Genomic DNA, 27,106 nt, shown 5'->3' with positions numbered 1-27,106 from the left:
TCTCATAAGCCACAGTTACTGGTGTTTTTTTTTTTTTTTTTTTTTTCCCTTGCTAGAGACTGTAGTTCTTTACTCGCAAATTTTACCACTCTTGACACTGGATGGCTGGACTTCATGCACTTGGATGAAGGGAACTCTAATTACCTTTTCCATGGTTATCTTTTACAAGTTTGCAAGGAAATTGTTCTTTAGGTGTAGGTAAAAACACTGAATAGGAGCTGTCTCTGGATCGAGCTCTGCGTAGGCATCAACACTTGTGCCCTGTGGCAGATGCTACCCAGGGTAACTGAATACTCCACTGAATAACCCAACATCCAGAGCCTCAACCTGCAATCCTCACATTATTATTTTTTTTTTTTTCTGTCAAGAATTCTTTTGGAAACTAGCTCCATTTCTTTCATTCATATCTGAGTCAGTATGTCCCAACACCTTTTTCACCCATCTTTTAATACTGCCTTCCCCCCAGCTCTTTCTTGAATGGGCCTTGGATATTCCTTCTCATTTCCTAAAATCTCAGCCTTCTGTCCTTGAGAGTTAGGCTGAAGAAGACAGACAAAACATGGGATCTGTGGTCTTCTCCCCCTTTCCCTCCAAGGGCCAGAGAAAGAGTAGAGAGAATATACTGTGAGAAATACTGTGAGTGCAGAAAGCACACCTCAATTTGCCTGTCATCTGAAAAGCTCTCAACGTTTTCAGTTTTCTGTGAACCTGGGAAAATGATGGAGGTTATTTCTAATACCCTCTAGCCAGTTCTTGGGAAGAAATTTGTGTAAAGGTCTAGTGTTTGTCCCCTTCTTTAGTACGATTTTTATAGGTACTACTACTACATTGATTTTGTGGCTTCTGCATAACTTTTTTTCAATAACCTTCTTTCTTAAAATTAATAAATTTTAGGGATAAAGCCAAGAACATTATCAGGAGCATTTCAGAACAACGCTGGGGCTTATACTCTTGCAGTCTCCATTGGTTTTAATGGAAAATGTCTGCCATGGTGTCACATTATGCTTGGAAATTCAATCATATATGTTCACACTAGAACATCGTATAGCTCAGAAATTATAGCTCCTGATGATATAGTTTAAGGAAAACAAAACCTCTTTCATTTTCACAAAGGTGATTTTTCCTCCCATCTTACATTCTAAGTTGTTAGGAATTAATTCTTGTTATCATAAAAAAAAAAGGAAAAAAAAGGTGAAGTACACAGCTTACCTGTTCCCAGGTATCCAGCAACATGACATCATCTTCAGCCAAGTCATCCTGAGTGAATTCTCCTGGGACCTCCTCAATCTAAAAAGGATACTATGGTGGGTATTTTTTGCTTTTGCTTTAATAATTTCTCAAGATATTCTGATTTTAGACAAACCAAAGATTTTTTTAAGTAATAATTGAAATTGTCATTATTGTAAATTGGGACTGAGGTCTGCTAGAAGAAAGGGATGGGGAAATTTCCATAGTGCAACTTGTACCGAACTAACTAAATCAATCTTATACCTGTTATATTCATGCAGCTTACATTCATTAATAAGGAAAAGAAATGACTTCAGTTTGGAAGTGGTGAGCTCAGTGATGAAATACACATCCAAGTAAGCTTTCCAGTCACTTGAAAATGGGACGTTGTAATTGACCAAGCCATTGAGGATTAGTCCCAAAGGAAGCACAGACTGCTTGCTTCTTCCATGGATTTACAGGCACATAGGAAAGCAGTTTAATTTTCATCTGTATGAGCAGCAGAGGTAATAATGTAGCTAGCTAATGGTTAGTTTGCTACTTGTGAAGGGCTTTCAAGGGTTTGACTATGCTTGGTCAGGTAGGAGCACTAGAGGGATTGGGATCATATGGTGCAGAAGTAATTCCTTTTTTCTCTCTACCACATTATGGTGGCCAGAAGCTCAGAGTGATCTGACCTACCTGTTCTGGTGAGCTCTAACAGTGGTGATTCAGTTACTACGGAAATGCTACAGGAGATAGGGAATTTCAACAAATTTGGTGGGAATTTAAAACAAAATCCACACAAGTGCATAGCTCCCAGAAAGCTATTATAGTGAGATTGGTTACCGGTATTGTATTTCACAGGAGCATTTTAGAAGCTTGCTAGAAGAATATGCCTTACTACTTTTATAAGATTTTGAAGTCCTTATTAAAGGATCCTATTTGTTTTATCCCTCTCCAAATGAATTGGCTGTCTCTTAAGGAGACTGCAGAGAAGGTAGCCAACTATGTCTCCTACCTAAAAATTAGTGCATCCTTGCCAAACAGTGACACAGTGTTACTCTTCCAGAATACAGTAAGCAATTAAGCCTGAACCATAGACTTAATACCCAGCATACAGCTCCAGGTATTTCTGCTAAGGAAATAAGTCTTCCTACCTAGAGGCATTAATTACATGTCCTAAATCTCTATGGAAAATTTCAGGCTGCTAAGGATTTTTGGCAAGGGCTTGGGACATTTCTTTTCATCACCACCACTATCAAACATGTAAGGGCCAAGGCACTGACCTGCAGCTTCTCAGAGAAATGACAGCAGTCTGGCAATGCTCTGCAAAAACACAATTGCTTTTGACTGAGCAAATGCTTTGGCTTCTTCCATCTGCAAGCCCCTAGTCCCAGGCTAGAGCAGACTATGCAGACATCTCTGCTATTTATTCTTCTGTCTGTTCTCTGCACTGGGACTGATTCAAAGCACCAAACCTCAACTCTCTAGCTCTTGCCAAGCACTACTACCTACACAAAGGAAAGCCAGATCCCTAAATTCATCTTTAATGTTTGATGATTCCCAAGCTAAAATATACCAGAAATTATATAATTAAAGAGAAGGGAAAGTATCCCTGATACACTTACAATAAATCTGCCAGTCTTATTAGAACAACCATACAGACGAGGAGGATGATCTTCACCCTTTGTCAAGAGCTGTGATGAAGTCTGATATTGTTTTTTACCTCCAAGTGCTTTCCAGAATTCCTCTGAAATAAATAATATATAATTTATTCAGCAGTGGATTTGATATTTTATGGTTTATCTTGTTAGATACTATTTCAAGAATCCCTGAACAGTCTCTTCTTTGTTGTCTTAAAGATAAGTTTATTTTCTTTCAGTTCTTCCTCCAGTTTGTTAAAATAATATAAAGGTATCACCTGCAGCCCTAGACAGAGCAATCTCTTCCTCCCCTCATAGTCACCCAGGGTAAAGAAAGGACCACACTCCTCTGCAGCTCCTGCTACTGCCCTACAGACATACAGGGCATTGCACTACTTGTGCCTCAGCCAGTTCTGGATAGATGTCCATGGTAACATGTTGTGTTAGATTTTCAAAGTGAGATAGTGAGCATATGCTTCTGCCTACAACATACATAATTGTAAAAAACATTTAGGCTATATTTCCACACAGTGCTGTGTATTCTCAGCTGCCCATTCAGAACCACGGGGTTTCACACCAACCTGGTTCCTGGCCTTCATTAATCTTAGTAGTCTGGCATTTAAGAACACTGGCAATGTATTGAGCTCCTTGTTCTTCTTCTTTGTTTGCTCCTTTTCCCATCCAGGTGTAGCCAGAATTATTTGGCAGTTTCAGAACAAAAATGTCATTGGAGTTTAGTGACACTGCATCAACATCAACCTAGATCAGGAAAGAAGCCGTTTTATTCTTCTGTTTTTCAAATAATGTGATCTCTATTTTGCATGTTTATATAAAATGTATAGATAGATGTTTATCAGCTATGCTTTTTAAATTTGATTTTTCCCTAGATTTATACTGACATAAATTAGAGAAGTACTTCACTTGATATAGGGAACTGACTTGAAGGACAAATCTTGAAATGATTTGGCAGTAGGAAAGACTGTCTCATAAGGGCTGCTGATTTCTTGTCTGTTCTTTGCCAGCTGACTGTTCACTGCGCATTTTCCTGGTTTCCTCTGAAACACGTAGATTGGTCATAGCCAGTTAAACTGTATTCTCTTTGATCTATGGGATAGGTTGGTCACATAGAGCAGTGGATTTAGATTCTGCATTCCTACCAGATGTGACTACCCAACAGAAATAGACAGAGGGGCTCATGGCAGCTACACCATTTCCCATGGGGAATATTTGTTTTTACTTAGCAGGTGACCTTACCTCCGCAATCCTGGTGATGGACATCAGGTTCCTGCGGATTTGGAAGAGCCGTGTGGGTGGAGCGGGTTTCTGACCTTCCTTCTTGGATGTCCCATTCTTGTAGACAATAAGTGGCTTATTTTTGAACAAGCTCAGTAAATGGGCAGGCTCTTTGCCTTGGCTGACTCTAATCTGTATGTAGATAAAAAAATGGAATAAAAGAAACATAAGGACACAGGTAATTATTTTTAGTTCTTTGTTGAATTGCATAGGGGAAGTTAGCCAATAAAGCTAAGAATGTTAGCAAGAATGAGAAGTGGCAAACTGAGAAGCTCTAAAAATATAGTTCCAGACACCGTAAAGTTATAGTGTTTGTGAGATTTTTTGTCAATCATGCTAACACACAGACAGGATTCAAACTTCTAACATAATGTCTAGATGATTAAAATGGCTGCTATCTACTGCAATAAGAAAATTACACTTTTTCAAAAGAACTGTCATTTCATAGAGTTTCATAGTGCCACTTAATTTCCATTAAAATAGCTTGGAAGTTTAGGGGCTGTGTACTTAAGCAGAAGAGGCTGGTTATTCATCCTTTTCATTATTTCTATGTGTATTTATCTGTAATAGAATGGAAAAGATGAACATAAATCTATCTTGCAGAGGATAACATAGATGACAAAAAGGGGCTTCCATTACAGATACAAAAGACATTACTGCAATCTCAAAGAACATTGAGCTACGAAGAAATGCTATTTTTAGGTTAAATGTGCTATAAAAGTTATTTGTATACAACTGTTTATTCTTTCTTTATGACAGTATCCTTTATTTTTCCCACTGAAAGAAACAAAAAAGTGACAGCTAAAAGCTACACCACATACAGATTTCCTATCCAAATTCCCCTAGCTTTATACAAGAAAAAAGTGACTTGCATCTTCCACGAGATGAAGGCAAAAGGGAGGATGACAGAAGAGAAAGGCTGTGGAGAAAGAGAAAAGGAAATAAATGGAAACTGTTTTCCAGGAAGGCAGAGGAAGGCACCAGTGCAGGGCGGAGCTGTACTGGCTCTGCTTTCTGAGCAAAATACCCAGAGGATGTGGCAATGCCAGCCCACTGAAGATGCTGCTGTATTCAGCTGGAGATAGCAGAGCACAGGGTGTGGGCAGCTGAGTCACTGAGCCCTCAGTTCCCGCCCAACGCCTGCTCAACAGGGGTCCCCGTGGCCCCTTCCACCCGGAGGGCTGCAGGTCCCCACCTTTCTGTAGCTGCTCCTGGGGATCACCCCCAGGAAGGAAAGAAAGGAGAAAGGCGTGCTGCATAGCCAGCAGAGGAGAAGTGGAGAGCACCAGTGCCAGCCCTTGAGCACTGCCTGGTGATGCTGGAGGCAGTGGGAAGCAAAGGAGCTGAAGAAGGAAGGGCTGCTCCAGCCTAGCAGGTGGTCATGGGCAGTAAAAGCAGTGCTTCTAGCCAGCGTGCAGCTGGTCAGACTGGTAACATTGCCTGATAAGGATGCCCCAGAACATGTATACTTGTGGGTTCCAAGCTATGAAATTGTGGCAGGATTTCTACAAATGAAGGGAAAAAATGAAAAATAAAAAAGGAAAGAAAAATGCTGAGGGAAACATGTTCCTGCAAAACAAATGCTGTCACGGCCTTTTAATAGTAATTTATACTGTAGTGCCACCTAGTGAGCAAAAATAGAATACTTTAAACCTTTCAAATAATGCTTATACAGATATTAAGTATAGGTAATATATTATAGGTAGGCATGTATATGCATACAAATCCACACACATATATATATGTATTTAAACACACACACACACATTCTTAAATTCACTACAGGCTAAAAAAACATTTTTAAGTATCATGTCCACTGCAGTGAGGCGGACGTCCTTTAGCTTTCATAATACAGCTTATTATTATTGCAGCTGTTGGTAGTAATGTTGTTTTTGCTGTAGTAATTCTCTAGTGTTAGTATTGGTCATGGGTATGGGGAAGGACCATATTGTGCTGAACTCTGTCTAAAGATAGAACATATGTTAAGAATATTTCAAGGAATAATTAACTGGGAATCTTTTAATCTTTCCTTAATGTAATTTCAATCATGAATCATAACTGATTAATAGCTAAAAGTATCATCTTCCATCTAAATTAACTGCACCTTGGTGAGTGTGGGAAGCCCTTACTTTGGTAATTAAGGAATGGGAAGCACAGAATTACCTTCTAGTGCCTAGAAAATCCCTGCTTGTCCTTAGTCATCTTTCTGCTTGAGCCTGTGTGTGAAAACAGGAGGCCTCCCACCTCTTCCCCTACACATGCCTCCTCACTAGGGTGGAGAGGAGAGCACACATCCTAGTCATGCTAGGACTAGCTTATCTCACATCTTTTACCTGACAATGTCATACAAACATAGAATCATAGAATGGGTTGGGATTGGAAGGGACCTTAATGACCTCCTAGACCACCCTGCCACGGGCAGGGACACCTCCCACCAGACCAGGTTGCCCAAAGCCCCATCCAACCTGGCCTTGAACACCTCCAGGGATGGGGCATCCACAGCTTCTCTGGGCCACCTGTTCCACGGCCTCAACACTCTCATAGTAAATAATTTCTTCATAATATATAATCTAAATCTCCCCTCTTTTAGTTTAAAACCATTACCCCTTGTCCTATCATTACACTCCCTGACAAAGAGTCTCTTTCCTGTTTTGTTGTAGGTCCCTTTAGGTACTGGAAGGCCGCTATAAGGTCTCCTCAGAGCCAGTGCACAGACCCTTTCTGCAAGTGAAGATATCCTGCTTTGTAGAGCTTAAGGCACTATGGGATGGGAAAATCCAAGTTATGTTCTTCACAACAGCTGGGTCAAGCCAGACCCTGTGACACAGTTCTGGCTGGTTCCCCTGCTCTGGCTTTTCATGTGGCTTTCACTTCTCCCAGTTTTTGCCCTCTGTAAGTCAGGTGTCTTGTCTAGGCTAAACATTGCAGCTTCCTGTATAATCAAAAGGAGACAGAGAGGCACACATGGCTATTCTCTGTCAAACACCTGCTTCAGAGTGGGTTGTCCTAGGAGGATCTTATCCTTCAGTCTCCACAGGCCATGTACACAGCCTGTAAAACCAGGCAGGACTAAAACCTAATTTTCAGTCAGTGAAAGTTGAAGGAAAGAAAAGGCAGTTTTAGGTTGTGTTATATCTCTGTTCTCTACATTCAAAAGAGAGAATTCAAACAGGGAATCTCCACTGACTTAAAAGGAACACTGCTTTAGCTTGATACAGACTTCTGTAGACACTGACGTTCGGTCAGTTATCCAAATTGTATGTATACAACTCTGTTTCAGTGAAAAGGAGAAAGGGAAAGTTCCTTGACTTTGTTTTTTTTTTTTTTTTCCTTTTCTTTCTGACATAAAACAATCTCTACTGCAGCAAGTGGGAAAACTAAGAGGTATGAAAAAAACATTCATGAGGGCCTTGTTATTAATTGGAGAAAAGCTTGGACAAGTCTTCCAAAGAGGAAAGGCTACCAAGTTAGGTGAATCCTAAAATGTACCTGGAAGTTACTCTGTCTTAATATGTGAAGATTTTTAATAATCATAGCTAATGAAATATAGAATGGCCTAGTTTAAGGCTATATAGTGCTCTGCAAAGTAACTCTATCATTTCCAAAGATTAATGCCAACAAGTAAGAAAGATATTTTAAGATAAATATGAGGAGCAAATAGTGTTAGTTGTATGAAGAAAAGGCAAAACTTTGAAAAACTAGATTATTTTGAAATGAACTCAAGTAACTGGCAGTTTGGTTTTATCTGTAGAAAGGGGTAGATGACAAGAAGACTGTGAACACAAACTTGCTTGTTTGCTTTTTAACTAAGCAGATACATCCATCTTCTGCAACTAAGCTAAGTACCAACAAGTGGTTAAAGACTGGATACCATTTTCTAAGAAAATCTGAGAGTATGGCCACATGCACAATTTCCTGCAGGGTGAGCTGGGAGATAAGTTTACAGGGCTTCATGGTTAACCTTCATTCCATTAAGCTGTTGTAAACGTAAGTAAGTTCGGGTAGTTTACTCACTGATGAAAGAAATTGAAATATCTTAATACACAGAAAATACATGCACAGAAGGAGTCACTACGAGCAGTTGATATTCCCAGTCTTCCAACACTATATCTTTCTTTCAGTTTTTATTGTTTCTTCATCTATATTGCATGCTCTGTTGAATTTCATCTGAAAGACACTAACCTGCACAGCCTGACCATTCAATAAGCGATCAAGCTGAACAGTCAGAAATGCAGATGCTGTCAGTTCATCTTTTGTAGCACTGGCTCCTTGCCTGAGGAAGACATGGTAAAAAACAAACAAACAACACAACAATAGTTAAGTCCAGTTTCAAAATGATCCAGAGTTTATACTGCACGACAAATACATAGTAAATAACCTTGTATTTACATGTGGTTCTACTCTTCTGTCCTGGTTTCAGGTAGGACAGAGTTAATTTTCCTCCTAGTAGCTGGCAGGGTACTATGTTTTGGATTAGGATGAGAAGAGCGCTGATAACATGCTGATGTTTTAATTGTTGTAGAGCAATGCTTACACCAAGCCAAGGACTTTTCAGCTTCTCGCTCTGTCCTGCTAGCGAGCAGGCTAGGGATGCAGCAGGAGCTGGGAGGGGACAGACCCAGGACAGCTGACCCAAACTGGCCAAAGGGGTATTCTATACCATCTGACGTCATGCTGAACAATATATAGGGGTGGCTAGCCGGGGTGGGGGGGCCGGCTGCTCGGGGATAGGCTGGGCATCGGTCAACGGGTGGTGAGCAATTGCATTGTGCATCACTTTGTACACATTATTACTATTATTATTATTATTATTATTATTATTGTTATTATTTTCCCTGTCTTAATAAACTGTCCTTATCTCAACTCACAGGCTTCACTTTCCCGTTTCTCTCCCCCATCCCGGAGAGGGAGGGGGGAGGGTGAGCGAACGGCTGTGTGGTGTTTGGCTGCCAGCCGGGCTAAACCACAACATCTTCTGAGCAGGACAAAAAGTTAGCATAAAATAATATCCACCTGCTACAGGTCTGTGCAAAGCTGACCAAACATACCATGTGTAGATGATCTGCCCTTTAGGATAAGTGTAGAGGATAATGTAGCAGTCACCACCATAGAATTGTCCATATGTCTCGGGTTCCACAGGAACTCTACCGCTGCTTTCCACACGCCAGATCTGGGAAACACAGAAATCATTGGCAAATGCTGAACTTCATCCTGAGACACTTTAAGGAGAAATTTACTGTATCATCCCTTAAGCAACTTTTGCTTATGTACCCAATTGTTATGTTATAAAGCCAGGAAAGATTCTTCTTTGAAGCAGATCTTTGTACCCTACATGCACTGAATAAATGAATAGCGATCACCAACAAGCCATTGCAGTGCACTTTTCTTTGTCCTGATGCTTTCTTTAATATCACTCGATCAACATAATCCTATGTTGAACTTTCTTAATGTCTTAAGATGATAATGTGACATGAATGGCACAATATTATGGTTCATAATAGAACTATCATGCCATTTGGGAGAGGTACACTGTAGTTAAATAACATACAGTTTTGCAGATTTCTTCCGATTTGATTCACTAAAGCTCAATTCAGTTAATGACTGACCTCCAAAAACATACTTCTAAAACTATACGGCAAAAAATGCTTCAGACCTAGATGCTGCGTCTCAAGTCTATGGACCATCCCAAGTATGAGGTCTGAAACCTAGAAAATATACCAATGAGACTGTAGGTATTTATCCCTCCTCTTACTTCCAGAATCCCAACATAGGCTGTGTTGGTGCAATCACAGACTCACTTTGGTTGGAAAAGACCTCTAAGATCATCATGCCCAACTGTTAACCCAGCACTGCCAAGTCTACCACCAAACGATATCCCTAAGCACCACATCTACACATTTTTTTGAATACCTCCAAGGATGATGACTTAACTACTTCCCTGAGCAGACTCACAACCCTTTCAGCAACGAAACTTTTCCTGATATCCAACCTATACCTCCCCTGGCACTACTTGAGGCCAGTTCCTCTTGTCCTAGTGCTCGTAAATGCCAAACAAAGCCTGTGTAGTCCAAAGATATTAACTTCAATAATATGAAAGACTAATCTAAAGAGATTCAAATGGGATATGGGTATATTTAGAAGGACTCTAAAGCCATCATATTCTCTTCAAATCCAGGCTACCTGAGAGACCCACTAGGGACAAAGAAGCAGATAGGACAGACACATGAAGATGTATGTAAAGAAACAGACTGAATTTCTGACTCCAAGGGAAAGTCTTCCCCTTCCAGATTTCAAGCTGATGTGGGCTAGAAGTATTCCTTTAGGATAAGGATCATATTTAAAATATTTCTTTAAAAGGTATTCTGTGAAAGGGAAGACATTTCTGCTCTTTGATTTTTGCTGATGACTGCTACAATGTCTTTCATGAGTACCAAAATAACATGACATGTCAGCATACAGCTGACATAGAGATTCACTTTCCACTTCAAAATACTTTTTCTGATGGCAGGAATAACATTGCCATTAATGTAGTTTTACTCTACACCACAGCAAAACATAGAGTAGCAGTTTAGCCTGTTACAAGTAACCGAAGAAATTGGGTCAGTGCAAATTGCATGTTTGTTAATTACAACACAAAAATTACCTCTACTTTCCCTGAACCATCATCTACCATGTTATGTTGGGCAGCCATTTGTGGAGACTCATGTAACTTGGTAGCATCAAATTCAATCTGCTCAATTTTAGCCACTCTCTCTGTGACATATACTTTGCCAAAGCCATCACTTTCATCTTTATCCTTCCAGTCTTTGAAAAATTGTTTGAAAATTGGCGTTTCACCTCCTTCTGGAAGCACTTGAATCTGAAATGAAATAAGAAACATGGGATGGAAGGAAAACAAAACTGACATGGTTACTTGAACAAAAACTTTTTTGAATTATTTGTCAGTGAAACACTGCCCTTATGGTCTTACATGCCCTTAATTTTTTTATTTTTTATTTTATTTTTTTTTGATTTAAAAACAAAGCCCTGAACAGAGTTCATTCTCTGTTGGTATCATCTCATAAATAGATCTCACCTGTGTGTTGGCAGGATAATTCATCTGCTGTATGAATGCTTCAGCATTCTTCATGGCAGCCTTTCTCTCTTGTGGGTTAGCATCTTTGCCTGGTTAAAACAGAAGGATAACAATACATGAGAAAGGGCAATGAGCCCACAGATCCTGCAAAAATAAGATGTCCTTGGGCCAGGTTCTCTTCAGCCTTGCCAATGCCTCAGTCTTGAACAAACACAAATGCTGGACATAGCATGAGTAATAAGATTCACACAAAGTTGAATGGTCAAAACAGTACCTTAGTGGTTTTGAAAACAGTTAAAGTAACTGGAAAAAAAAAAAAGTTGTATGCATCCAACAATAACAACCTGTTTCCTTTCTCTGAATTGTCCCTTTCTGGGCTGCAATGTGTTAAATGAAGGTGCTGTCCAGAACTGCCTTCCCCTCATCAGATACCACCACTGTTCTACAGACTGAGTAAATGAGTAAAAAGCCTTTTTAATCTGGCTATGCTGTGCAATTTACCACCACCCTTTCCTACCCATTGCTCCTTCCTCAGCCTTGTTCAGTATTAGACATCTCTGAAAGCGTCAGTGGGATGGCTTTTTTTGTATCTGTTCTGTGACCTGGGTGGCTATCAATGACTATACTTCAAAGACCTCTTAGACTAAGAGGCACATCTTTGTAGACTACAAAGATGCTCTGATAAGCTATATATTGTATTAAATTCTGAACGAAACTATTAGCAAAGTGTTTCGCACTCCTCAGCTTAGTGGTCTGAATATTTGAGCAACCTGCGGTTTTGAGTAACCTGGTCTAATGGAAGGTGTCCCTGTCCATAGCAGGAAGGTTGGAACTAGATGATCTTTAAGGTCCCTTCCAACTCTAACCATTCTATGATTCTATGAAGATTTCCAGTAGCGATGATAACTACAGCCTCCCAGCGCAAGGGTGAGACTCACAGATTAATGTAGTGTTGTTCTTTTTTTGTTTTGTTTTTTGACATATTATCATTACCATCAGTAGCAAAGTGAGGATGCACAAAGGAGCACGTAGGGCTGCATTCATAAGACCTACATTGTATATAAGATGTCCGATCCTATTGGGTTGGTTATTCTAGGAGCTGTCAGGTGAATAGGGAAAACCAGGAATTAGGGGCTCATGTAGAACTTAGGTTATATGAACACAATGCACGCAAAATGCTCTGTTTTAAAGGACACATTCCTAACTGCAAATGAAGTATTAAAGCAAAACGTTTACAATGCTTTACAATGCACATGGTAAAAAGAAAAGCAAATGCCAAACAATAATTAATACACTGCCTCAGACAAAAAAGGGGAGATACTCAATGCTGGATGCAATGGCAGCACCAGGTAAAGGGTGTCCAGACCTAATTCCTCAGTTCCCTTCTGGGAAAATGGTCAGTCAGAAAAATCGCAGACAGTCCTACAAGCATTGATGATACCACAGAGAACTATTCACAAGGAAGAAAGAAGCATCAAAGTATTTGTAAGCTTATGCTTTTAGTTGATCTCTGGGACATGAAGATTGTACTTCTTACTCATCTTTCAATTTCACACCTCCAGGAAACAATGTATGGAAATACCTGTTATCAAACTTTCAATGCACATATTTTTCTCATGGAAGATAGAGATTTGATGGCAATATACAAAAATTGCAGGACTATTATAGAATTATAGATTATTTATGTTTGATTTGTAGTTGCCACTTAGATAAGCATTTAAGCACCCAGGCTTACAGATGCCTTAAAAATAGCCAGGATCCTTAGACAGGACTCAGACTCAAAGCCCTTAGTCACATCCTTATCCACTGACCACGCCAAGGAAGAACTGCATGCAGGGTAATGTGTCCAGCCAGTATTAAATTTTTGCTAGTGTTCAGTGGGTGTTGTGTGTACTCCTTAGAGCTGTCGGTGTTCCTTCTGCATTCGCGACACCAGTGATCTCTTACCTTTCCACACAAAGATCTTCCTTGCAGCACCGTTATCCAAAATGAAGCACTCCTGAGACAAAAGCATAGCCATAGAGAAGGGGTTTTCCTCTGCTACCACTGACACCTTCATGGATCCACTTGCATCTGACACCTAAGGAAGTAAAAATTACAAACTTAGATCAACTCTGGTTTTGATAATCAAACTAATTTCCACTCCCCAAATTACTATAAAAATCAGTTACCCTTTCTATGTATGACGCTGATATCCTGCTGGAAGGTAAGCAGTTAATGAGTTTTAGTTTCATTTCATTTTACGTCCAGTAGAGGGAGATGTAGTGTTAATTTTAGTGATCCTTGTCTCACAGCTTTTCAAAATAAATCAAGTTTCGTTTCCACTCTCAATTCGACTGCTTATTCAATGAACAGCTCACAGTTAAAAACACATACTTTCATCAGCCCAACCTTTATGCTCTGCTGAACTGGCAGAGGCCCTAGATGTCGTCCTCTGCTACTAAGTAACCCTCACTGAAGCCAATGGTACACATACATGCTGAATGAGAGCATTTGAAACTGTGATAAAATAATCCTACACTGATCTTGACAAATTAAATTTCTACATTTATACCCTACAGTTCTTTAATAGAAAGCTGTCATAGGATCTGTTGCAAAATCTGCTTTGTAACCTCTATAAATTAATACAGACCTTTATAAACTTCTAGAATTCACTCCTACAAGGCTAAAAAGACCAGCAAAAGGATTTATTACTCTTGTGGTTTCTGCCTGTCAGTCCTTAGTTCTTTTCATAACTAAATATTCACTTTAAATACACCATTATATCTTCTATTGCATACTATGGAAACTACCACTGAATACCACAAATAAAAATAATTTTGCCTACTTTGAGGGCTCACTGTAGACCTGTCTTCTGACTTTGACACTCACTTTTATACTGCATCACTTTTGAATTTGGTTAACCGAGATCTGTTAGCAGGACCCATATACTTAGAATTTCTTAGATATTCACTGAATTTTATGAGTTGTTGGGATCCAAAATTCAGTGTAAACACTCTACTGTAGCCTTTGGTTCTCAAGTACTATCTTATTACAATGGTCCTGATCATACATGCAGGGTTCCTTTTTCTTCCCCTCCTCTCCTTTTCTTTCTTTCTTTTTTTTTTTTTTTTTTTGTAAAGCCAAAACCTCTACTAGAAAGGTGAGAAATACGTGCTAGATTTTTTGGCAAGAATGGAATTGTCCTTAGGTTTGTGCCCTGTGATTAATGGGAACTGATCACTAAAAATGGACTTGTAACATGGATCATCTGGAATAGGACTCTTGTAAACCCCAGCCATGCATACAGGTAGGGTAAGGATCATGTAAGAAGCAGGGAGAAAGATGGCTCCATCCTGCTGCAGTCTGTGGGATGCAGACTCTGCAGATGGAGTGATTCACCCTTTCTCACACTTCACAGCAGCATCAGAGCAGCTGTGGACACAGCACCTTGAATGTCACATACACAGGGGTCCAGCAGCATGTAGTGCTGTTGGTATTGCTGCACGTGGCCCAAACTTTTCTCCTTGTTACATGATTATGGGAAAGGAAAGAAAGTAGTGTATGTCAGTAAAAGATTCTTCTATATCACCCAAGATGACCTCATTGCATGAGCAAAAGTGCAAAATGCTGAACAGAAAGGCCCAGACCTCAATGCTACTAGGAACTCGTAAAAAAAAAAAAAAAAAAAAAAAAAAACTAATCTTGCAGTCTTCAGGAGAAAATAACCTTTTTTTTTTTTTTTTTTTTTTTTGGTGGGGAAGAATAGTAGAGTATTTCCTAGATTTCATTAAAAACAACCCTCTTTTCCAAACACTTTCACACTTCTTTTCTCAAGTAGGAGAATATGAAAGAAAGGAGGGAGCTATGAAAGAAAAAGAGAAAATACAGAGCTGGAAATAGTTTGTTGTTTCAGTTCTGTGGCTTTTTGCAATTAAATGGAATGTCTATACGTTTTAACTTCAAAACAGGATTTTTTTAGGGAGTTGGGGTGAGTGTGGAAATGATCAAATACAAAAACCTGGCTCTGCTTTGACACTGGTAATGAAGAAAATGCTTTGGAGTAAGTTATCTATTAAAGTGAATCACAGACTATTTGTTGAATAATGTGTTCCATGAGTATCACAATGCTTCTCAATAATTTATTTAAACTGTTATTGCTTTTATTTGTTCAAATTAAAGAGATATGTAAATAATTTGACCAGCTTTGGAAAGGAGAAGCTATTCACACATCCTTTCAAATAGAATGCCAATAACTTTTAACTACTTTCCCATCTCTAATACTTAGAGAAAAATAAGTAGTTGTGTAGACTTGCATATAAGTAAGATGCTGTACTGTTAGCTTGAAGGCTAAATTCCATGCCTCTTCTGGGCAAGAACAGTATGCCTACTTTAATGCAGGGAAAAAACATAACTTTGCTAAGTGTAATCATAAAATTCTTACTGATAAAATGGAGTAAAAATGTTATCCATTCTGTTTATGGTTAATTTTTCTGATATTGGCACTGTCCCAGTCAGTGTTAAGCCATTGAAGGTGAGGAAGAAGAAAACGGGCATCACAAAAGAAAGGCCTTTTGTTTAAATTCTTTTGGATTTTACTTAGAAAAATATAACATAACTGTACATCTCTCAAACTCTGCTAAGAGTAAGTAAATCATATATGTCTACTACAACTATCTCTCTTAAAATCAAAAAGACTAGAAATGTAGATTGATTTAAGACCAATTAACTCTTCTTTGACCTGCACTGAATGGTTCATAGGCCATGCTTAATTTGCTTCCTGAGTAAACGGGACTGTAATCAATATTTTTTCCTCAGTTCCTCTGGGCTATCTTGACATCCTTTGAGAATCTTGTCCATTGGATGTAAATCAGCCAACACAACTGCAGTTCTGTAACTGAAGCCAGAACTCCATATATGAAGGTATTACATGCATGAATACCATTGAGTGCACCTAACACAAAAAATAAATTTACTTACCATATATAGTTTAGCGCTTCTCCTATTTGTAATATCAGCCATCTCATCATCATCATCACCACATTCAGGAAGCTTTGGCTTTGCCCCTAAAACCTGTACAACAAGAAAATAATAAAATCAATGTAGAGAGATTGTAGGTTCTGCAGCACAAATACCCCAAAACTGAAATGCGTTATCCCAGTAATCAGTTAGTTGTGATTATCTTTATACTTATTCCAATCTAAATCCAAACTCATGGATGACTTCTTTGCAAATAACTGTGTCAGATCTTTAGTAGCATTAGATCTACATGTTGTCTTTCCTGCAAGCCAACTTGCTGGTCTTGTATAGGCTAGGATAGGAAACGGTATATTACTTAAAGCTTCAAAGGATGGAAAGACACACACACACACACACGAGAGATTTATCTGCTCCTACTACTCTGTGTGTTTGTTTATATGTCTGTCTTCCCCTTTTCCTCCCAATCACTTCTACAGTGTTGGTAAGCAGGTCTCACAATTTTTGGAATGACATTGCTCATGAAATGTTTGAGAATAAAATTAAAGCAAAGTGAAATACATGAGTTGAAGTTATTTTAAAAAGCAGTTCAGTTTCTTATAAGAGATCAAATTATGAGTTCGAAAATCTTTACATTTACAGATTCTTAATCTCATTTTCAAGGGGAAAAATTAGCTGAATTCTTAGGAAAAAAATCATGGAGTGAAAAAAACATTTTCTCACTCCACAACCAGATTATCAATTTTAACACTGTGGTAGTTTTTACATCATAGTAGCGTTACACCAAGGATAACCTTATAGTAACTATTACTAGAAGAAATTTACAGAGGTTCATCAAGAATATGTAATAGTCAGGTAGTCATTATTAAATCCTAGTAACTCATTATTAATGGCAAGACCTCTCCATACTGACTGATAAATGACCAGATCCAATTCTGTTGCACACAGAATTTTATGGATTTCTATGGAGTTATATCCTGAAATGAAGGTAGTAGTGGTTAAGATGTCTGAGTAACAGTATATTAACATCAAGTACAAGTGGCAGAATAGCCTTTCTAGGGATTTGCATATAACATGAAGTCATGTGCAAAAACATTGTAAATATTTGATAACAGGAAAGGCTGAAAAGCATTTAGCTGCAAGAAATTTCAAAGAAAACTGTAGCGTAAATGTTGAATATAAATCTGTCATTTGTGGAATTTTCTGACCTGGAAAAGTAAAATACATGGCCTTAGTAAGTGTGGTTGCTCCAGTTTAATATTTTACTTGTGATTCACTGAAGACAAAAAGTAATGCCCTGAAAGCCTAAGGTGTTACCAGTAGCTCTTCAGTATCTCAGTCAGTGTTTCCTGAACTGACACTACATGGCTGTGGGTCTATTACTATATAGGCCAAGCAGGGCTATACTTTCGTAGCAGAGTGCCACAACACTGGTGAATGACCGATTAAAAGAGAATGTGCGTATGTAGCATGTTGTCGCAAGTTTTCTGAAAACGTTTCCCTTCCTAGGTTTGCAGACTGAACAGGAGCCTACACACTAGCTGCAGAGCACCAAGAATAATGCTGTCTTTGTAACGCACGGGTCAGAAAATTACCAAGAAACAGGCACGCTTCTTTACCTGAACACATATTGAATAGCTTGAGGTTTTCATAACATTTGACTTTCAGTGACTATTAAAAGGGTAAGAGACTCCTATTAATAAAACCTCCAAAACTCCATACTCACTATTTTTTTAATTAGGTATTTCCAGCAAATACAGAAATCCCACTCGCACACAAGTTGTGATTCCTGACATGGGTAAAGTCAGCATTTCCTCTTGCCATGCATACAGAATACCTGTGGCACCACAATCTCTTTGCTTCACTGTAAGTTGCTTGAAGTGATATAAAATAAATTGCTCTTAAAATTTCTGTGTGCACAGGAATCTTTGAGAGCTGTGCAAGTGCCACGCTGAGTATTTTTAAAGGAGGCTAAGAAGTGCCTCATGGTGCTTATGAAAGCAACTTGACAGAAGCAGCCTCTCTGCTGACAGCACCGTCGAAGCACTCTGCTCTGGTGGCGATTAAACCAAGCAGGTTCTATAGCTTAAAAAAATCAGTTTTAAAATTGGCTCCAGCACAGTTTAGATTCTGGCCTGACCTACTGGTGTCTTAAATGTGCAATTGGAAATGTTTTTTTCTAAACTAGATAAAAAATTACTGTCAGACTCCCTGTGTTTTATCTGCATGTGGAAATTTCAGTTAACCAGTACTTGCACAGCTAGAGGGGTCAAAGCCTCCCTTGCACAGACCAGTTACGGGTGTGAAATGAACTGGCCTGCAAAGGGCAGAGAAACTGTGGTTTTGGGGAAACCCATTCACAATTTACTAAACAGCAGCTTGCACAGTAACTTCTCTGGCCAAAGCTAGCCCTGTGCTTCAGTGTAGACAAGCAGAAAAGGAACATTACTGAAGGCTCTGTTCTGTGATTTTGCAGTTTCTCAGAGGAGTGCAAAAACAAATGCAGAAGGGCCTTGAGGGTGCCCCCTTTTCCTGCATTTGAAGTCACAGTTATTATAGATCTTAGCATTGTTAAGATGGGACCCGACACGCTTCTCCTCTCAACAGGTAAGGAAATCCAGGGCTTGTGAGGAGGGCTGTGCAGCCAACACAGCCGTTAGGATAAGCCTTCAGCTGAATCCCTGCTGGGAATACTTGTGCGTGCCGGTGTCAGAAACAGGAGATGAGACAAAGTCAAAACAACGTAAGGCGAGTGAAGACACCAGTCTTGGTGTGAAGCAGGGCAGCACTACACATACGCTATGTGTGAAGCGATACAGTATGAAATACATATAGTCACTACCCTTTTGTATTGCTGGGGACAACTTACGTCATTCCCAACACGCATCAATTTCAGCCACTTCATTGTACAGACTAGGGGATGACACAAATAACAGAAGGAAAAACTGCGTCTAAACAGAAAGCAATTAATGCTGAAAAACTGTTAAGTTCTGTCCCAAAGAAATTCCTCCTCAGGGATACCATCTTCCCTCCTTCTAAGGGAAACTCCCATGGAATGGCGGAGTCCACACAGAGCCACACATATGCCTGGTTGTTAAGACAACGGATACATTTTATCAATAAGATAGGAAGTGTGTGTGGAGTTGTTAACTGCTAAACTGGAGCTGGGTTGTAATTACAAAAGCATATGGCTGGCTGAGGTGTGGCACTCCAGGCTGCCTCACCTTTACATAGCTGATGAGGCATCATAAAGAAAATAGCTCATGACAGCTGAGGCTGTAGTCAAAGGCTTCCGAAGCACAGGTACCCAGTGAAATGACTTAAATCAACAGACAGTGTAAAGGACTTTGAATCTTATGGTCCTTACACCCTGGTTTCACACATTCAGTGTTAGCAACAAGAACAGGACCTTGATCATACAATTCTCATACAATTAAGTATAATTACAGCCCTGAAAACATATCCATGCCACAACTGCCTTATTCTCTGGGCTTGGCATCTTTCTTTGTAGCTGCTTGCTTGATTTCCAAATCACAGTCTCTTCCTATCACTTTACCTTATCTGCCTTTGACATATTAACATGTCAGATCCCTCCTTGCTCTTCATTGCTCCATCCTAGAGTGATGTTTATTTTTTCCCCACCATTGCTTTCTGCAAGTTTCTGAGTCCTGGAGAAAAGCATGAGCAACTCTGTGCTCTGCTAGGGTGCACACAGGTGTATTGCAGGTATTCTCCCAGTGTGCACACACTAACCTCACACTGTATGTCAGGCTATTCAACCATTCCAGGCTTAACCTACATCACAGTTATTTTAGAATAGAGCGTGCTCACAGCTGGTTATGTCAGACCTTACCATGCTGTACATGGCTGTAGACTCACACCAGCTCACTTCTCAATGAGAGCATCTGACTGCGGAATTAACATGTTTTATCGAAAGTGTTCACAAACTCCACACCTTTACATCTTCCCTGGGGCCAAGGAGGGGAATACAATAGAAAGTCAATCTGCATTAATTTTATTTTATTTTTTTTAAGTTCTGTTAAACCTTAATGTTGACACACTTACATTACTACAAAAGTGTCTCAGTGGAAACCAACAGAACATAAGCTCCTCTACAACATGTGCCCAAGTGTGCTCTTACCTCGTGGTAAATACAGCACTGTTTATCCTGCCTATAAATAATCCCCTACATCACCTTGTGTGCATATCTCTTCTGCATGTATCTGCACCCTCTCACAGAACTGCAAAATACAGAGCCAAAGCTGCTTCTGACAAGTGAAATTCCACTCTCTTGTCCTCAAAAAGAACAGAAAGAATCACAGACAAAAGGTTTCTAATCTGTAGGAATGCAAAAAGGTAAGCAATTTTAAGTAAACACATCAGAAGAAGGAGTTTAGCAAACATTGTCTTCATAACTGGAGAAGCAGGTTCTGCCTCATAAATAGTTGATATTGATTTAATGGGAGCAAGAAGTTTAAGAAGCTCAGTGAGGCTGAAAATCCAACTAGGAAAACAATGCTTGAAGAACACGTCAGGTGAAAGTCAATTTAGAGGTAAAACCAGTTTCGTACAGTTTAACTTGGGTACACTAGTGCTGTGTTTGTGTTTCTTCTCACTATACACAATTTGGGTTAGGTTTCTGGGTCTGAAACTGAACTATTTGTTGTGGCTGTGATCCCAAAAGTTAGATCTCAAAAAAAATTCAAATTCCCCTCTTTATGTACTAAGAGCAATAGAAAGAACAGAGAGACATTTACAGAACTTAAAGCTGTCTTGTGGGCCTGACTTCTTTTACTCAATACTTTCAGAAAACAATCCGGATTAGCAGCTCATCATTGACTTCTTTACATACTCTGACATAAGTAAATATATCCTGCTACTGCTAACTCAAGGTACACGTGTGTGCTGTGACAGAGAATAAATCTTTTTTTTTGCATGATGATAGGTCTGAACTATAGCCACAGCGTGAACTCATTAGCAGATAAGGACTTGGATTTTTATATGAACCTTCAAAGCAAAGAATATTAGAAGCAATGCCTCTCTGAAATTTTTATTATCTCAAATATCTACTCCAGTAGCCAATAAGAATAAAAAATCCAGATGAGAAATGAAAAGATAAATAGGCCAGTAACCACTGTGCCAGCAAACAACAACTGCCGAACCTATTCTGTTCCAGACAAAAGCTACTTTTGACATTGGCCAGATTATGAATAAGCTTATTTTACTGGTTATTGTAACCTGGAGCTCTTTCCATCAATCTGAGCACACATTAACAATCTTATAAAAAATTACACCTCAACCAAGGGAAAAAAAAAAACACTACACCTTTCACTAAGCTGCTCCTAGGAAGCTAGCAGGATTTCTGCCTGGAATTGCCTCTCACCATCAATTGAAGCAACAACAGATGTCATTACATGCTCACCCTGAGGAGAAGACCTCCCACCAGCCTGAACAGTGATTGAGAATAAGATGGAAACGCCATCATGTACTGACAACCACACAAAAGGGATGTTTTATGTTAGCAAATGGTTCTAACATTTTGAGAATTTGTTTGGCTTCACCATGTAATTTGTCAAAAGCATTTTCTGGTATCAAGGTTTAAACCTGATCTGTAATGCATTCAGGATGCTGCAAAATAGCAAAATCCATCAGTTGCTCATGGCACTTTTGTGGCCTACATTTTTATCCAGTTTCTGGTGTCTCGGGAACTTCAAATGCAAATCATAATTTTATTCATAGCCCTATGCTTAGCTTCCTAAAAATAGGGCATTAGGCTTTGGCAGCTTATCATACAATATTTTCAGCTTTGCATATCTGTTTGTAATAATTTGAATATAAAGCCTTGACTGGTAGCGATAACAACGGTCTAACATCAATTTTCTGCTCTGTGAAACAGGCCACGGGTAACAGGCTCACAAAAAAAAAGCATCTAGATCAGTCTGGAGAGTCTGCCTTTTGTCTTGCTGGGCCTGCAAGATCAGCTATGAATGAAACGAGGAAACCCCCAGCCTATGTCACCTTCAAATGCTCAGCTTTTAGGACACCTCAAAGAACAGTGATCGCACACTAGAGAAACTGGGAAGGTGAACTACAGTAACTATGTGAAAACCGCCAACTCTTTGTTGCCATTACTGCTGCTGAACACTGAACATTAAACTGCTCAGCAACCCGCCTGCCTGCAGCATAATTAAAAATACAGTGAGTAATTACCCTTGCATCTTTTTTTTCCATTTATACCAATCCTTTCTACCTCTTTTTTTAAATCTTACTTCTTTGTTACATCTTCCTCAAACACCATCAGAAGTGTTAGAACTGAAACTCACATCCTGCAGAGACTTGCACACATCCTTGAGTTTACAGATGCAAGGTTTTCCCTCATTTTTGGGATATAAAACTAGGCAGACACTAAAGTCGTCGTAGCAGATTCCAGTTTGCAAGCTTCATGAATTAAAGCCACATGTGCATGCATGTACTGCATGCTTATGTGTTGGAAAATTACTAATGGAAATAAATCAGTACCTAATGTTAACAGAAACCTCAGGCACAAAGAATATTTATCTGCTAAAATTTACAGAACTCCCAGCTTTTTGTTCTGTAACATACGTACTTTGGCAGCTGGGCTTTTGCAGTGCCACCATGCAGCTTGGTCCCCAGGCCGCGACAGACCAGGCTACAAGCAGCAGCAGGGTAAAAGGGGAGTATGGCAACTACCCTGCAGAGCTTGAAACAACTCAAGCAAGCTGTGGGCAGCAGCAGGCAACTGGCAGCCAGCAACCCTGCTGGAAAACTAGTGCTCCCTGGAGAAGCAGAGCAGCAATACACTGCTCACCAGAGTGAGCAGTGGGAGCCATAGCGAGGTGTTTCATCCCTCAGTCCATGAGATAAAAAGTAGAAAAATCTACTCAGGACACTGAACTACTGTCCTAGTGCTGAATTCACTGGCTGAATTCACAAACTCAGCATTTCCAGTCCCATATAGCCCAACAGATGAGGTATGCCAGGGGAAAACCTCTGGCATGACACCCAGACTCCTGCATCCAAGACAGAGAGTTGGACCCTAATGTTTAAGAAAACAAACCAGAGGGTAATTTGATAGTTTCTCTAATGCTTCTTGCTGAAGCTTAAAATAAATTAAATATGCATTAGGACAGAAAAAGAGAAAGCAAAACGTTTCTTTCAGCTGGTTGTATTGGAGGTATAGCTTACTTAACTCTGAAAATCATTTCTTCTGCTGGTTTAGATGCCCTCCACTAATTATTTCAAAGTTCCTATATCTCCTCAAATTTTGTGTGAGGGAGCCAAATTGTTCAACAAAGGGGCTGTGATTTTCTGCTCATAAAAATCAGATAGTCCATAACTGAGTACTGCAGAATTTAAATCCCTCTTTTGATTTTACCAACCCCTTATTTTTTACAGTTAAAGCCAGGTAGCATCAAAGTCATAGGCAGTAATGTAAGCAAAAGGCCTGTCCCTAACAAGCTGCTTTGCAGTAAATACAATAATTATATTTACATATTTCTTCAGGGTTACACACTTGGTGGTGGTGGAAATACTAAACTGATCCTGAAACACATGCAGCAGCTTGTCCTGTGCTGCTCTTCATCACCGTTGCCCAGATGTGATGCTATATGGCTTGAATAGATGTGCAGCAATCTGTACGTGCAGATTCTATGAAAAAAACTACAAAGTTTTCCTTAAAGTTTCCCTTAAAAGTTTCCTTCCTGCACTGCAGAACTTAAATTAAAGAAAATTCAAAGGCAACATTCAGCATAGATCCCTTGAGAGCTACTCCACCCAGGAGTTGAGATGAGGCAGACCTGGAGACCAAAGGCACTGCAAAACATAATAAAATAGTTAAAAAAAAAAAAAGATAAAAAAGCTCTTTTCAAAGTGCATTTTTCTTGGGTAGATGCTGGATTCCACAAACACACATCTCTGATCTTTTTGTTTAGCAAAGAAACTCTTTCTTCTCCATGAAAACCCCTGGTGCTAGCAAGTTCATGGAAATAACTACTAGCAACTCCATGTAGAAATAACTGCTAACAACTCTTTCCTTTGGCCTTTTCTTAATTATGTTCATTTAATAACTGAAAATTATAGCATTTCTTCCTCAGTGGATTTCTTGATATTCTAGCACACAAAAGAAAAAAGCCATTACAAAATCCATTAGTATTCTAACATGTAATTATACGATTATAATTGACTAACATGGTAATCCTGCAAGTGCTATAGCTGATGAAGAAAAAAGCATAACAAATGTGAGGTTTTCTCCCCTACAAGAATGCAAATAAAACAAATTATAATTAAATTTCATGTGCTTCCAGCGATTGCTAATGATTTTAGAAATTCACTAAAGCACCTTGTACAGAGTATCTGTTCTAGCATAAGAAATTATTTTTTCAACCCTCTATTATTAGAACTGTTCTTAAAGGATTTAGTTCATGCCATGCAGTACGATATGCCTGAGTATTTTTTAAAGTAAATTCCTAATGCGGGCACTGAAATTTGCATTCAGAGACCTGATTAAAAGCCTGCCTTTCAGATATACTTGCCACCTGCAGCTGCTATTCAGTTCCCTGTCATTTAAGTACCCAGCTTCAGACAGCCAAGAGTGAAAACTGCAGCTTGAAGAACATCACCGGTAACTCACAACACTGCTGAAGGGAGTCCTCCTTGCCAGACCCTGCCATTCTCAGGCAAACCCCCTGGCTGATTTTCCATTTAGGCCTGGAGAAAACATTAGGCCAAGCGCTCAGATGGTGCAGATCAGCTAAGCTATACTGAAGTCAATTCAGCTGAGGATCCAAGCCACACACGGTTTGTCTGAGTGCAGGTTGCATAACCAAGTGCTTACAATACAAATTTTCATCAAAAACCAGGACTGCCCTTAATGAAGGAGAAATACTCAAGAATTAAAATGAAAACAGGATGTCTGGTTTTGGCAGCTTGCAACTGGCTCCCTGCAGGGCAAAGGGTTTGTACTTTGTACCTATATTCATAACCCTCATAAATTTAACAGTGTAATGATTAAACTTTCATTCCCTGGATGGGATAGGAGCAGCTGTGAAAGGTGAATAAGCATGTGCACTATCTTTTTCTGGACTATTTTCATATCCTACAAACTCTGAGGAACTGTTCAAAATGAAGACCTAACTTCTGTTCTTGCAGGCATGTGCACGTACCCAAACCACTCAGTGAAGTGCACTCACCTTTCTGAGGTGTAAATTTGACACAGTTTCAAATCAAGCTGAGAAAGTTGTCTCTGGGTCTGAATAGCATTACTGTTGCTATTTTCTGTCCATCAGCTTTCTTAAACCTTTATATTGTCGTTAAAATTTAGTTCCTCTCTGTGCGCATCTGACTGCTTACCTGAGAGAGAGTACGTCCCATTGTCATCCCCCTTCTATAAGAGCATTCACTTTCCTTTGTTTACCTGATTGCTCAATATTGCCTCTGCCCTGTTACTGAAATTCATTTCCAGTATTTATTGCACAAAATTCCCTGGAGTCTTGCCCATTAATTTTTTTTTTTACAACTGCCTCAATTTAGATAATAAAAGATATTACCTTGGCTTACATATTCCCAGAGACATCCATAACTTGCCCTAAGAGAACATCATTAAGATATTTTTATATTTGGTATTTTCTTTCTAGTGAACAGGTCAGGCTGGACCATAGTTATGTGCAATTCGTGGTATACGGCCTTTGAGTAAAACCAAGTAAAAGCTAAGTGATTAAATAACTATTTGATGCCTTGCACATGCCCAGGGGTTGTATTCCACAGAGTTCCCCCTCCTCCCGCTCTTGTGCCACCTACCCACCCTCCCACCGCTCCTCCACACCTCTGTATACAAAACAAATAAGCTTCACCCCGTAATGCAACCAAAAGCGAGGGAACAAGAAGAAATGCAAATGTTAGGAGAGCAGTTACAGCAATTTTTTGCTTTTACAGATGTGATAGCAGAGCCTATTCTTGCTGGCTCCTGGGAGAGGAGCAGGTACCCAACTAGCAGGGCACGCGCTGCTCGTTGCACCTTGTGCAGTGATCCATGTGACTGCAGGAACCTGCCGAGCTCGTTCAGAGAAGCATGCCCTTGCACTGTCCAACCCATTAATGCTAGGCACAAGTCACAGCAAGCCTCAGTTTTGCCAGCTACCTCGCTGTGCTCTCGTGCTGCCTTTGGGAAGTATCTCTGTTTTGTAGCAAATAAGTTTTAAGGACTTAAATTTAACAAGAAAGGAGTGGTCCTGCTCTTCTTACGCCACTGCCCACCTTACCCAGAGACCTATCTGGCTAATCTAAGGTTTACTGAAGCTTGTCATTATGCTGATGTTCACATTAGTTGGGTCTCTAGAGAAGGAGCCTCTGAAACTTGCATTTGTTGTGAGCACTTTGTGCTCTTGAGCCTTGATCCACGTGACGGAGTTAGCACTGTGTAGTGCTGCTGCTCTCTTTCCAGTCACTGGGGTGGAAAGGTGTGACTGGTTGTAATATGATCAAACCATTCGCATACCTCCGGGTGTAGTATTTATTCACACCACAGCCAAAAACAATCATCCTTGAATACAATCGCATTCCGGAATTCTCAGAATTAAGCAGTTCTGCAGAGCTTTACATAAAAAGGAGGGAGGAGAATGGCTGCATTATCAGAAAGGACAGAGAGGTTCCTTCTATTCCTCAGTATTTAAACTAGCTAAATATTTACGTAAGTATTATATGAAAAGTGAGACTACACTCATCTGTTGTAAGGCCACTAGAACTCTTAACAAAGCAGGCACAGGACAACTGCAAATGGTAAGTAAACAGAAGTCATGGCCTTTTTTTTTTTTTTTGTTTAAAGGCAGAAGAGTGGTTTCAAAGTTGTCTACTAAAATGATTGTTCAGCTTCCTGTGGTTTGAGACCTCAGCAGTCAAGTTTCTCAAGTTTCAC

The 27,106-nt window shown here is 39.6% G+C and overlaps 1 protein-coding gene across 3 annotated transcripts in view; it reads right to left on the bottom strand.

The window, feature by feature from the left end:
* SCIN (scinderin) overlaps nt 1–27,106 on the bottom strand; it is a 67,776-nt gene that overhangs the window by 2,823 nt on the left and 37,847 nt on the right. For all 3 annotated transcript variants that reach the window (XM_050709130.1, XM_050709131.1, XM_035545543.2), the window contains exons 5-14: nt 16,180–16,272; nt 13,168–13,300; nt 11,221–11,309; nt 10,789–11,004; nt 9,194–9,315; nt 8,328–8,418; nt 4,107–4,277; nt 3,434–3,611; nt 2,838–2,959; nt 1,210–1,287 (exon numbers count right to left, since the gene is read on the bottom strand). In XM_050709130.1, coding sequence (XP_050565087.1) covers nt 1,210–1,287; nt 2,838–2,959; nt 3,434–3,611; nt 4,107–4,277; nt 8,328–8,418; nt 9,194–9,315; nt 10,789–11,004; nt 11,221–11,309; nt 13,168–13,300; nt 16,180–16,221 — 1,242 coding nt within the window. In that variant the 5' untranslated portion in view covers nt 16,222–16,272. The remainder of the gene's footprint in view (nt 1–1,209; nt 1,288–2,837; nt 2,960–3,433; nt 3,612–4,106; nt 4,278–8,327; nt 8,419–9,193; nt 9,316–10,788; nt 11,005–11,220; nt 11,310–13,167; nt 13,301–16,179; nt 16,273–27,106) is intronic.

Source organism: Cygnus atratus, chromosome 2 (genome assembly GCF_013377495.2).
Source record: "Cygnus atratus isolate AKBS03 ecotype Queensland, Australia chromosome 2, CAtr_DNAZoo_HiC_assembly, whole genome shotgun sequence".
NCBI lineage: Eukaryota > Metazoa > Chordata > Aves > Anseriformes > Anatidae > Cygnus > Cygnus atratus.
The sequence above is the reverse complement of the archived record's forward strand: the minus strand, read 5'-3'. Positions and strand labels throughout refer to the sequence as shown.